This window comes from Neoarius graeffei, chromosome 13, assembly GCF_027579695.1.
Source record: "Neoarius graeffei isolate fNeoGra1 chromosome 13, fNeoGra1.pri, whole genome shotgun sequence".
Classification (NCBI taxonomy): domain Eukaryota; kingdom Metazoa; phylum Chordata; class Actinopteri; order Siluriformes; family Ariidae; genus Neoarius; species Neoarius graeffei.
In genome coordinates, this window is record NC_083581.1 from 41019004 (window position 1) to 41033137 (window position 14134).

The following is a 14134-nucleotide window of genomic DNA, read 5'->3' on the forward strand; positions in this document are numbered from 1 at the left end:
ATATAATAATTGCAAGAGATTATAGTAGATAAATAGATCTACATTGGGAGTAATATTTGATATGAGGTGGCATCAAGTTTAAAATGAAGGTTCAACTTCTTCATTTATGGTTACATAAAACCATTCTGATTCCAGTGCAAAGAATTTATATCATCTAAAGTTATATCACTAGTCCGCCTTACTCGTTGTCCTTTCCTTTGCCTACTTCTTTTGCACTTTCCCAGTTTAAAAGCGTCACATCCACAAATATATATCCATAACCACTAATTATAGTCTTCCACCTGTGATCATATTTCTACCTTATTTGTAAGTACATGTCTTCTGAAATAACAGTTTCTCCCACAGGAAGCTGCAGTGTATTATGGAGGAATTGTTATTGACCGAGCTGGAGTATGTAAGATCTCTGGGTTACATCCTGACTCATTACCTCCCCCTGCTGGCCAGGCCAGATGTGCCTCCAGACCTGAGAGGTCAGCGTGGAAGGATCTTTGGAAACCTAGAGAAACTACATGATTTCCACTGCCATTGTTTCCTGCAGGAGCTTGAGGCTTGCCGGACAGAACCACTTCGGGTGGGCCGCTGTTTCCTCAAACATGTGAGTTCCTCAGATTCAGCACTAATATTTTATGATACTGTAATGTACTCTTTTTCTACAATAGTCATAATGAGAATGAATGATGTCTTTGTTGTTCTGAAATCTTTTTTATGAACTTTTTTGGGTGCAGAGAGAGAATTTTGGGCTGTACGCTCTCTACAGCAAAAACAAGCCTCAGTCAGATGCTCTGATCCAACAGCATAAGTTCTTCAAGGTAAGGGACAGGGGCGCCGCCAGAAATTTTGGGCCCCATGAAAGATTAGAATTTTGGGCCCCCCAACTTTGCCCACCCTCGTCACAATTGCACTATTGTCATTATTTGACTTTTGATAGCCCATGGACCTTGAGTTTGTGACTTTGTTATTCCATTTTATATATTAACCTACCAGGGACTAGATGAAAACTGGTCAGTGACTAATTCTGGTGCATTTACAATCACAAATGAAAATTCAAGATTTTGCCACATGCCTTCTTGTGCTAGGACAATTGGTAGTGAAATGTGTGATGTGACTGCTAATAAATCATAGAAAAAGTTTTCTACCCAGCATCAAAATACCTATGGAAATCCCATGGACTGTTATGTGTTAGGTAGAAAGCTGTGTGTACTGTTCTGCAAAAAGGGAATATGTTCAATTTGAAACCAATGGTTTAGAACGTGTGAACATTCCACACACGTAACCATGTCAAACACTTGACTGGTGTCCGTTATTAGCAACACTTTAATCTAGCAAACTGTATGGCGCTCGCTCATTAAAAACTTCAATCCTAAAGCATTTATGGGTTGTATTGCTGCTTACCTCCTTCTCCAAAGGGGGGTTCAGTGGTTTGGTAGGGCGGAGGTCCCCCTGAGGCTGAATCTGTGCATATTTAGGGCACCCCATTAGTTATGAAACTGGTTATTAGCACTAGTTATTAGCACCAGCATAACGTAATATTTCATCTTGTTTATCACACAAGTCAGTTCAGTTATTAAAATGGAAAAAATGTCACTGTACAAACTGTAAAAGTGTTCTCTTGATAGGCTAATCCAACCACGTTCATACTGTTCATTTACCATTCGCTAATATTTTGAACACACATGTGAGCGATAGCTACCTTTCTTTGGGAAAAACTGAGTGACCAGTTGTCTGCCTCTCTGGTCCCTCTCAGCTTTCAGCTGCCTTTCTTTACGTTTTTGACAGCCACTCTTCATATTTAGCGATCATAGACTGTACGCACTCCACTGCTGGCTGGCTGGCTGGCTGCTGCACCGCGACACAGCAGCAAGTAGCGTTGCACTGATCAGCACACAGATTTAACACATCGCGCTTCTACCAGAACTGGACCGTACCATTTCGCAAAAGGGGGAGGGTTGATTGACAATATGTTGAAGAACTCAAGAAATAGACAACCTTGTTCAATTAGCTCATTTTACCAGATGGAATATTGCATTGTTGTTATTTCAAAAGTCTTATTAAAATCATTAAAAGCATATTATCAGCCCCTTAAAGGGCCCCATGGCAGTGCTGGGCCCCTAGAATTGTTCTAACCTTTCCCCCCCTGGTGGCGCCCATGGTAAGGGATGTCAATAACAAAGAGAATTACATTTAACCGGTGGCATGGTGGTGTAGTGGTTAGCACTGTCACCTCATAGTAAGAAGGTTCTGGGTTTGAGCCCAGTGGCTAACGGGGGCCTTTCTATGTGGAGTTTGCATGTTCTCCCCGTGTCTGCGTGGGTTTCCTACGGGTGCTCCGGTTTCCCCCACAGTCCAAAGACATGCAGGTTAGGTTAATTGGTGGCTCTAAATTGACCGTAGGTGTGAATGTGAATGGTTGTGTGTCTCTCTGTGTCAGCCCTGTGATGACCTGGTGACTTGTCCACAGGTTCACATACTTTTGCCACTCACAGATATGTAATATTGGATCATTTTCCTCAATAAATGACCAAGTATAATATTTTTGTCTCATTTGTTTAACTGGGTTCTCTTTATCTACTTTGAGGACTTGTGTGAAAGTCTGATGATGGTTTAGGTCATATTCATGCAGAAATATAGAAAATTCTAAAGGGTTCACAAACTTTCAAGCACCACTGTAACTTGTGGTTGACATTCGTGAATAGATCCATGAAACAAAAGACAAATATATCTTTTCTCTGTTACTGCTTTTGTCTTATCATTTCTTTCTCTGTAAAATCAAAACATTAGGTGTAGAACTCCATACTCGCTACGGTGGCATCGAGTCCATGCATTCTAAGGCTAAGAGAGCTAAGTGCTAGCTAGAATTATTTAGTTATCTGTCCAGAACAATGACATGCCATCTAACCTTACTCTATCTTGCAGTTGCACTCACTAGACAGGCTTTCCTTTTCTTTTATGCTGGATTTAGCTGGCGGGAGATTGGAGTCTGCCGTGTTTGCCCATGCCGACTTGTTTTGGTTAAAAGTAGGTCAAACACGCCCCACAGTGGTCATGTGATATTGCTGCTTGCTTGCTTTGGCAGTCTCTGGAATCGTAAAACGCGGAATGCATTTTTATCTCAGCAAAACATTTACACATCCGATACACAGTGTGTGCAGAACATCTTGAAACTCCTACAGCTATAGAAATAGAACATTTTGCCCAGAATTCAACTTTGCAGTCAGAACCTTTAAAGTTTCTGTCATTGGGTTATTTAAATATGTCACAAAGAAAACTCGCATATTTGTTGAATATTTAGCTTTTCATTCATGCAGTGTAAACAGATGGAGCTGGGAGACAGCATGGATCTATCCTCCTACCTGCTGAAGCCAGTGCAGAGGATCAGTAAGTACAGTCTACTGCTTCAGGAGATGCTGGATGAATGTGGAGCAGCACATGACGCAGACTGTCTGGAGATCCAAGGTGCTGCCGAGGTGGTCCAATTCCAGCTACGCCATGGAAATGATCTGCTCACCATGGATGCCATCCAGAACTGTGATGTGAGTAAAATAAGTAGAAGAGAGGCTGAGGAGGCAATGACTGCTATTGCCCAGACTTTCCATCACTCTTTACCTGATAGCTACCCCTTTTGGTTATCTTCAGGTGAACTTGCAGGAACAAGGCCAGTTAATTCGGCAAGATGAGCTCTATGTGACATTTCGCAAGAAGCGTGCTTTGCGGCGAGTGTTTCTCTTCCAGGACCTTCTTCTGTTCACCAAGACAAAGAAAACACAGCGTGGAGATGATGTGTACGTCTACAAACAGTCTTTCAAGGTACATTTCTTTGTAACAATTTAATTTAAGGTTTATTACTAACCTTGTGCATTTTTTCACTGAACATGTTTCTTACAGTTTAATATCAGCAGTTGAGTATAAAAATGCACCTCATCACCATAATAAAATGCATATGATATTAAGCCTGTTATGAATCTATCTGTCATTGATTAGTATGTATAATAATTGATTCATACCTGGTGTAATTCCCAAACGTGTCTAATGCATGTTTGTGTCATTAATTTCATTCCACCTGTTATTCATTGATTTGAAACAGACATGTGACATTGGACTAACCCAGAACCGTGGACAGAGTGGCTTGTGCTTTGAGATCTGGTTCAGAAGAAGAAGAACCCAGGACACATATACGCTTCAGGCAGAGAGACAGGACGTAAAAGAGGCCTGGACTGCAGACCTGCAGCACATTCTGTGGGACCAGGCACTGAAAAACAGAGGTGAGAGAGAGAGGGAGAGAGTGGGGGAGAGAGAGAGACAGAGAGCGGGGGAGAGAGAGAGGGGGAGAGAGAGAGACAGAGAGAGAGAACGAGAGAGAGAGGAAGAATGAGAGAGAGAGGAGAGAGAGAGCGTGGAAGAACAAGAGGGAGACAGAGAGAGAACGAGAGGGAGACAGAGAGAGAGATTTCCTGTAAAACAAACACTTCACTTACACTGTGCTTTAATGTTGGTTAGAACTTTATGAACTGTAATTCCATTTTAAAGAAGGATTTTGTTTTGCAGAGTTGCGGAGACAGGAGCAGGTGTTCATGGGATTAGGTAGTAAACCTTTCTTGAAAATTCAACCCAGTGAAACAGCTGTCCATGACAGAACCATCAACTGCTTCCTGCAAGAAGGAGGTATCGCTCAAAGTCCATGTTTATGATCAAATAAATATAGGTTAGGGTTGTTGCTTTTTTTCTGGTAATCAATAAAAAATTATTCAAATATATATATATATATATATTAGTGCTGTCAAAAATGTCGCGTTATTAACGCGTTAACTTGACTCAATTTTAACGGCGATAATTTTTTTATCGCGAGATTAACGCTCTGTGACATGATGTAGGTTTTTCATAAGCTTTTGAAACTGCCAGGAACTTGGAACAGAGACTTTGCTTAGAAAACCGATAGCAGCTAGACTGTAATGCCACGCCCCGCACAACCAGAGTCCTCTGCCCTCCTCCCCCCCAAAGAACCAGCCCGGGCAGGGCGTGCTAGTAGAGATGGGATTTATGGCTCTTTGATGGGATCCGCATCTTTGTGATCCGTTCTTTGAAAAGAGCCGTTCAAAAGACTGGCTCATTTGGCTCTTTTTAAATATTTATTCAGTTTTAAGAAGACTAAAGAAGCCAGATCCCTCTGAACTGTAAACTCAATGCTATCCCAGAAATCCTTCCTGTAATATGCAAATTTGGCCACCTCTGATTGGACAGCGCGACGCATCAACAGGCAGAAAGTGTAAAAGTACAAAATGTGTTAAGTGAGCTGAAACAGTAAAGATCAGATTCAATGCAATATTTATCAACGAACAACTTAAAGTTAATATAATAGTGTACTTTATATTATAATCAAGCATGTCAAGCCTACCGTCACTGTGTAACCTGTCTCTCTGAGTTGTAGACTAACTCAAACAGTAGATCACCTCACTCATGGTTCTTTTGCCAGCCCCGGTGTTCGGTTTAGGTTTCACTTTGCAGTGGCTGTGTCAAGACGTGTTATGCTTTGCAATACAAAGCAAACCCATTCACGTTTTTATGCTGATAAGAGAATTACAATGGTTTTTCATGTGACAAAAATGTGCGATTAATCGCGAGTTAACTATGACAGTCACGACATTAATTGCGATTAAATATTTTAATCGCTTGACAGCACTTATATATATATATATATATATAAAAGGTTGCCATCTTGGACATCTGTTCAATTTGGTACCACTTCTCATAGGTGGAGACAGAAGTGTGCCAAAAAACCTGGAGGTTATATAGATGTTGGTATAACACTAATTATTCTATACACATTCACTGGATATCGTGCGCTCTGATTGGCTACACTACTACTAGGCTATCAGCTCATATACGGTGAGTAGAGAAAAACAAAATGGCGGAGCGTTTTGCTGAACCAACCCAGGATGAAATAAAAACTCTACTCAAAAACAAAACCCCAAAATATACAAATAAAAAAGCAACAAAATATGGAATGAAAGTATTTGATGGTAAGAGCATATCTTTTTTATTTTTCAAGAATTATTATCGTGTTTTTCACAAATTGCTACTGTCATTTCGCCGGTTTGTTTACATTCTAAGCAGAAATTATTTTGTCAGACATTTTGGATAATGTTTTTTCTTTGTCAAGTTTGCAAAAAATAAACATAAAAATGCTGTTTCTCAAAATCCAGCGAATGTGGATAGAATAAAACAGTTATTCCACTCAATCTCGGTGCTACGCGCCTCGTCGGCTATCAGCTCATGTACGACTCGATTTTGTGGAATACTTGTTAATTGTTTGTTTGGAAATAATATTATATCGAACAATGCCTTTAGATGAAAGGTATTTGTAGAAAATGTGTTTCAAAAATATTTTGAGTGAGATATACTTCTAATACTTTACACTACATTAGCATTGTACATCTTTGTTTATCCATATACTGTACAAAACAAATGCTAATCAGATGCTAATCATGTCTTTGATAACAGGGAATGCTGTTGTGCTTGGTAATTCTGTAAACATTTTTCTTGCCAATCGATTCATGTTATATACAGTGGCGCTTGAAAGTTTGTGAACCCTTAAGAATTTTCTATATTTCTGCATAAATATGACCGAACGCATCATCAGATTTTCACACAAGTCCTAAGAGTAGATAAAGAGAACCCAGTTAAACAAATGAGGCAAAATATTATACTTGGTCATTTATTTATTGAGGAAAATGATCCAATATTACATATCTGTGAGTGGCAAAAGTATGTGAACCTCTGGAGTAGCAGTTAATTTGAAGGTGAAATTCGAGTCAGGTGTTTTCAATCAATGGGATGACAATCAGGTGTGAGTGGGCACCCTGTTTTATTTAAAGAACAGGGATCTATCAAAGTCTGATCTTCACAACACACGTTTGTGGAAGTGTATCATGGCACGAACAAAGGAGATTTGTGAGGACCTCAGAAAAAGCGTTGTTGATGCTCATCAGGCTGGAAAAGGTTACAAAACCATCTCTAAAGAGTTTGGACTCCACCGATCCACAGTCAGACAGATTGTGTACAAATGGAGGAAATTCAAGACCATTGTTACCCTCCCCAGGAGTGGTCGAACAACAAAAATTACTCCGAGAGCAAGGCGTGTAATAGTCGGTGAGGTCACAAAGGACCCCAGGGTAACTTCTAAGCAACTGAAGGCCTCTCTCACATTGGCTAATGTTAATGTTCATGAGTCCACCATCAGGAGAACACTGAACAACAATGGTGTGCAAGGCAGGGTTGCAGGGAGAAAGCCACTGCTCTCCAAAAAGAACATTGCTGCTCATCTGCAGTTTGCTAAAGATCACGTGGACAAGTCAGAAGGCTATTGGAAAAATGTTTTGTGGATGGATGAGACCAAAATAGAACTTTTTGGTTTAAATGAGAAGCGTTATGTTTGGAGAAAGGAAAACACTGCATTCCAGCATAAGAACCTTATCCCATCTGTGAAACATGGTGGTGGTAGTATCATTCTTTGGGCCTGTTTTGCTGCATCTGGGCCAGGACAGCTTGCCATCATTGATGGAACAATGAATTCTGAATTATACCAGTGAATTCTAAAGGAAAATGTCAGGACATCTGTCTATGAACTGAATCTCAAGAGAAGGTGGATCATGCAGCAAGACAACGACCCTAAGCACACAAGTCGTTCTACCAAAGAATGGTTAAAGAAGAATAAAGTTAATGTTGTGGAATGGCCAAGTCAAAGTCCTGCCCTTAATCCAATCGAAATGTTGTGGAAAGACCTGAAGCAAGCAGTTCATGTGAGGAAACCCACCAATATCCCAGAGTTGAAGCTGTTCTGTACGGAGGAATGGGCTAAAATTCCTCCAAGCCGGTGTGCAGGACTGATCAACAGTTACCGGAAACGTTTAGCTGCAGTTATTGCTGCACAAGGGGGTCACACCAGATACTGAAAGCAAAGGTTCACATACTTTTGCCACTCACAGATATGTAATATTGGATCATTTTCCTCAATAGATAAATGACCAAGTATAATATTTTTGTCTCATTTGTTTAACTGGGTTCTCTTTATCTACTTTTAGGACTTGTGTGAAAATCTGATGATGTTTTAGGTCATATTTATGCAGAAATATAGAAAATTATAAAGGGTTCACAAACTTTCAAGCGCCACTGTACTTAAGAACATTTTGCTGCGAGTTAAAATATGTTCACCTGCAATTCAGTTTTTCAGCCAATTTGTTCTTTTTTTAACACAGAGATTGAAGGATTACAATCGCCAAATCTCACAACATCCAGACTCCAGAGTGACACAACGGGGCCACGGCCAGAGTCAATTAGCTCAGCTTCAGGCAGCCATTCATCCTCCACCTCTGGCCGAGGCTCTTTATCCCCTTGCGGTTTCCATGAAAACCAGGCGCAAGAAAATGGCCATGGAACTCAGATACCTCGGATCAGCCATCAGAACAATAGCCATGGTACATAATCAAGTCCCTTCCCTCCCAAGTTAAAACAAACAAAACTTTGTCAGTCCACCAAGACGTATTTGGTGTCATTTTTGCTTCTTGTTTGGAGTAAAGAGAGCACTGAGTAAATTAACCTTTTTTTTTTTTTTAAATGACTCCTTTAAAACTAGACGGTCTTTTGACTTCATAAAATCGGTGAAATTTAGTTCCCTCTGAAATTTGGTCATTGTGATACATGTTTATTTCTGTAATATCTAAAAACAAACAAACAAACAAACAAAAAAAAAAACAGGCCATTCTGTGGCTGGGAAGTTATTTCATTTGAGGGGATTCCCGAGCAAATAATGCACATGAAATCACTCACTTCACGCAATCAAGCAGACAGAGGAAGTCCGTGTGCACATGCGCAGGTTTGCCTTCTTTGCCTTCTTCTTCTTCTTCTTCTTCTTCTTCATTTTTTGGGGTTTTACAGCAGCTGGCATCCACAGTATTGCATTATTGCCATCTACAGGTTTACCTTTGAGCGTGCACTGACAGTTACATCATTCTGTCACTAAACTAACAGCTGATCACACCGAAGTGCTCGCTGACCGCCAATATTTATTAGTTTGGTCCTGCGTTTCCTTTTCTTCGCAACATAACGTCTTTTCTTCTCGCTTTCCGTTACTGTAGTCGGTCTTTCATGTTTTATTCACGTCCTCCATTTTCCTCTCCTGTTTCAAATTTGTATCCCACAATACCTTGTGTGAATGGGGTCATGGTGAAGCAGGAAAAAATAGCGGAGAATTTAGGGCCACGTGGCTTTAAATTCATTAATTGTTCTGTTTTAAAAAATAATCATAAAATTGGAAGTCTGTGATTCGAATTCAGTAGCTTTCAGTCCATTAACAAAAGTAATTGGGCGTTGGGGAAAATTCATTTCATGACGTAAACTTGAAAAATCTGAAAGGCAGTCTACCTTTAATATTTTCAACTAATTCAACTATTGCAATTTTGTACCGTAGAACATGCAATATATGACAGTGAGGATGTCTTACATGTCTAACAGTGTTGCTCTTTATTCTTCCAGTTTTTCCTTTCCCAAATAATGATGTAATGCTAGACAAGAAATGATTTTGAATCAACGCAGTACATCTGAATTTAAGATAAACCAAAGAGTGATTCATTATTTCTCCCCCTCTGTTTCTTCTTCCCAAGTGAGCATAGAGTCTCCGGATCGATACGGATCACGCGTGTGTGGTTCCTCAGGTTCCTGCAGTGCTACAGGAGGGAGGCTTTATGATGCCTGCTGGTACCCAGCTGCAGCACACGTCACCTGCTCAATCCAGGAGAAAAGGCCTCAGTAGCACCGTACACAAAATACATGATTCATATTTTGCAGGAGGTTAGAAAACCAATTTGCTCGTTGCTTAACGATGCTGATATTTTTTGTGAAATATGTACATTCATGTTTGTCTTTTGATATTTTTTCAAGAAACGAAATTCCGTACAACTTACAGCGAGGCCTGTTTCAGTAACTCACTTGTTGACTAGGAACCAAAAACCACTAAATCTTTCTAAATAAATATTTTACTTATGCCTATTCGTTTATTTCGGCACCAAAATTACATTTAGTCCCTTGGACACAACCTCGGTTGTATGAACTATAAAAACTAATTGTTGGTGTTTAAACAAAGCATATCATCAACTTCAGAATAATTGGCATCTTTTATTAAAATATATATTATACAAAAGAATACACACCGCACACACAATCAAATCAAACAGGAGAGATGAGTTACAGTTCCCTTTTTTAAAATGATCATTTTGCAAAAATCTCTTAACATCCCACTAAAGCACAGCTCTATGGATCGATCCCTGAAATCTCATTTACCTTATGTGAGCGTAGAATGCGTTGTGCTGGACACTGCTGGTGAGCAAAACAAGAGCTTGCAAGTGACCTCTTGCTATGGATTCCCTGTCACGGCCAAAACCGAGCTGGTAGACTAGCCACCACGTACATTGACCAACTACAGTTAGGTCCATATATATTTGGACACTGACACAAATTTTGTTTTTTTACCTGTTTACTGAAACATATTCAAGTTATAGTTATATAATGGACATAAAGTCCAGACTTTCAGCTTTCATTTGAGGGTATCCACATTAAAATTGGATGAAGGGTTTAGGAGTTTCAGCTCCTTAACATGTGCCACCCTGTTTTTAAAGGGACCAAAAGTAATTGGACAATTGACTCAAAGGCTATTTCATGGGCAGGTGTGGGCAATTCCTTCATTATGTCATTCTTAATTAAGCAGATAAAAGGCCTGGAGTTGATTTGAGGTGTGGTGCTTGCATTTGGAAGATTTTGCTGTGAAGAAAACATGCAGTCAAAGGAGTTCTCTATGCAGGTGAAACAAGCCATCCTTAAGCTGCGAAAACAGAAAAAAACCATCCGAGAAATTGCTACAATATTAGGAGTGGCAAAATCTACAGTTTGGTACATTCTGAGAAAGAAAGAAAGAAAGAAAGAAAGAAAGAAAGAAAGAAAGAAAGAAAGAAAGAAAGAAAGAAAGCACTGGTGAACTCATCAATGCAAAAAGACCTGGACACTCACAGAAGACAACAGTGGTGGATGATCGCAGAATAATTTCCATGGTGAAGAGAAACCCCTTCACAACAGCCAACCAAGTGAACAACACTCTCCAGGAGGTAGGCGTATCAATATCCAAATCTACCATAAAGAGAAGACTGCATGAAAGTAAATACAGAGGGTTCACTGCACGGTGCAAGCCACTCATAAGCCTCAAGAATAAAAAGGCTAGATTGGACTTTGCTAAAAAACATCTAAAAAAGCTAGCACAGTTCTGGAAGAACATTCTTTGGACAGATGAAACCAAGATCAACCTCTACCAGAATGACGGAAAGAAAAAAGTATGGCGAAGGCGTGGTACAACTCATGATCCAAAGCATACCACATCATTTGTAAAACATGGCAGAGGCAGTGTGATGGCTTGGGCATGCATGGCTGCCAGTGGCACTGGGTCACTAGTGTTTATTGATGATGTGACACAGGACAGAAGCAGCCGGATGAATTCTGAGGTATTCAGAGACATACTGTGTGCTCAAATCCAGCCAAACTGATTGGTCGGCGTTTCATAATACAGATGGACAATGACCCAAAACATAAAGCCAAAGCAACCCAGGAGTTTATTAAAGCAAAGAAGTGGAATATTCTTGAATGGCCAAGTCAGTCACCTGATCTCAACCCAATTGAGCATGCATTTCACTTGTTAAAGACTAAACTTCAGACAGAAAGGCCCACAAACAAACAGCAACTGAAAACCACTGCAGTAAAGGCCTGGCAGAGCATTAAAAAGGAGGAAACACAGCGTCTGGTGATGTCCATGAGTTCAAGACTTCAGGCAGTCACTGCCAACAAAGGGTTTTCAACCAAGTATTAGAAATGAACATTTTATTTACAATTATTTAATTTGTCCAATTACTTTTGAACCCCTGAAATGAAGGGATTGTGTTTAAAAAATGCTTTAGTTCCTCACATTTTTATGCAATCATTTTGTTCAACCCACTGAATTAAAGCTGAAAGTCTGAACTTCAACTGCATCTGAATTGTTTTGTTCAAAATTCATTGTGGTAATGTACAGAACCAAAATTAGAAAAATGTTGCCTCTGTCCAAATATTTATGGACCTAACTGTATGTAGAGACACTGGTTGCCTACCTGAAGATCTGCCGATCTTGATGCAAGATCATAATGGATGGCGTGATAGGATGCTTGTCTGAGCTAGCTCGACTAGATGATGATAATGATGATAATGATTTTAAAAAAGCTTATTTTGCAAAAATCTTGGCACCCATAAGGTAAATGTATAATGTCAAGCTTGAAAAAAACTATTTCTAATTTGCTTTCAGTTCCTTGGAAGACTGTTGTTGCCTTAGAGTCCATCCTGTTTCCATGGAGAATTATGTTTTTGTGTGCATGTATAAAGAAAAGCAAAAAATCTTTCAAAAAAGTTGCCGGCCTGCACACATCAAGTAACTGATCATTCCAGAGAAGTGTGTGCAGGGTTACTGAAGCTTATACATGAAATTAATCTGAACAGTTTCACACAACAAAAGCATTCATTAAAGCACAGTCCATGTTCAAATATCATATTTAATGCTGGAAAAGGTGTTCACTGACTGAATACTGTATGAATAAACGATATGAGTATGAATGGAGGAATTGGTTGGAGGGGTTTTATAAATGCTATACATTTTTGCATGGAGGAATTTTCCAAACACAGCTTTTATGTCAGAGTAACAGTTATTGTACAATGCAGCAACTAATTTTGAAACTCTTTCTGTTTTTTTTATTCAACAAATACTGTACATTGCTCTTGTAAAGCATTTTTCTGCATATGTATAATTTAATAAATCATGTTTATTTCCAATACTCAGAGGAAGCCAAATGTTTCTTTGTAAAAAAATAAATAAATAAAAAATAAAGCGTCACTGGGTAAAGACTGGTTTCCTTTCTTCATATTCATGATTGTTTGCAACAGAGTGTATTCTTTAAGATCTTAGTAAAATGAGCCCATTCATATAGATGGCACAAATCAAGTTATGCTGGACAGGTAAAGACCAGAATGATCTCAGCTAACAAGTTTAGGTATGATTTAAGATTCAAGCGATCTATATTGTCAATCAGTGTTGTAATTGAGTCACTAAACCTCGAGTCCGAGTCCAGTCTCGAGTCCCCAGTGTTCAAGTCTGAGTCAAGTCCAAGTCATTAAAGAAAATTTTGATTCGAGTCCGCTATTGAGCCGAGTCGAGTCCAAGAACAAGACTCCAACTGCACCATTTGACGGTGGCTGTTGCTGCCTTTATGTGAAAGCGTCTCTGCTACTGTGTTGGACTAACCTTACTGCTCGACTGCTGCATTTTAGTTAACAGGCTACAGATAAAAAGCTTGTTCATTGCTCAGCAAGCCCCGCCCACTATCAACAGGGTAAATAACATGAGAGAAGGTTAACACTAGCTAGTTCATCAGTCAGGAAGCCCCACAATCAACAGAGCAATGAACACAACGTGTCGCTTCCTTCTCAGGGTGGAGTCTTGCCAAATAACGATTGAAGTTCGAGGTTGTCCCTGTTGTCTCCTCGATAGTTCTTTTACATATGGAACACATAGCAGTGCATTTTTTTCCCACTGCACGAGAAGTCTGTATAAGCAAAGCGAACAATCCTAGGGGCTTCTCTCCAGGCATTTTAGCGCCATTAACGTTAGTTTGTTCCTGAACATGACGTATGAACAGGTACATTGAGGTACAATGTACATTCTCTTGCACAAAATTAGTACAAAAATTAATGTAGACATAAATATCTTATGCCAAATTATTATGGCATGTTACAAAAAGTAAAGAAAAAATCTGAGTCCTTCTCTCCAATTTACGAGTCCGAATGCAGTTAATGCATGAGTCCAAGTCCGAGTCAACAGTGCTCAAGTCCAAGTCAAGTCACGAGTCCTTAAAATTAGGGCACGAATCGGACTCGAATCCGAGTCCTGGACATGATTACCACAAGCCTGTTGTCAATACATCCATATACAAGTATACAGTGCATTGAAATACCGTTTCCCTCAGACTCCCCATGGTGCATTTACAGAGAAAATAAAAGATTACAAAACAAGGTATGTAAA

The 14134-nt window shown here is 39.6% G+C and overlaps 1 protein-coding gene across 5 annotated transcripts in view; it reads left to right on the top strand.

The window, feature by feature from the left end:
- Nucleotides 1-12928, top strand: part of si:dkey-65j6.2 (pleckstrin homology domain-containing family G member 4B) — a 47322-nt gene extending 34394 nt beyond the window's left edge. For 4 of the 5 annotated variants that reach the window (XM_060937725.1, XM_060937729.1, XM_060937727.1 and 1 more), the window contains 8 exons: nucleotides 346-595; nucleotides 726-809; nucleotides 3306-3530; nucleotides 3634-3804; nucleotides 4082-4259; nucleotides 4543-4659; nucleotides 8250-8468; nucleotides 9654-12927. In XM_060937725.1, the coding sequence (XP_060793708.1) occupies nucleotides 346-595; nucleotides 726-809; nucleotides 3306-3530; nucleotides 3634-3804; nucleotides 4082-4259; nucleotides 4543-4659; nucleotides 8250-8468; nucleotides 9654-9802 (1393 nt within the window). In that variant the 3' untranslated portion in view covers nucleotides 9803-12927. Of the gene's footprint in view, nucleotides 1-345; nucleotides 596-725; nucleotides 810-3305; nucleotides 3531-3633; nucleotides 3805-4081; nucleotides 4260-4542; nucleotides 4660-8249; nucleotides 8469-9653 lie in introns of all 5 variants that reach the window. The other variant, XM_060937728.1, reaches the window with a different exon arrangement.
- The last annotated feature ends 1206 nt before the right edge of the window (nucleotides 12929-14134 follow it).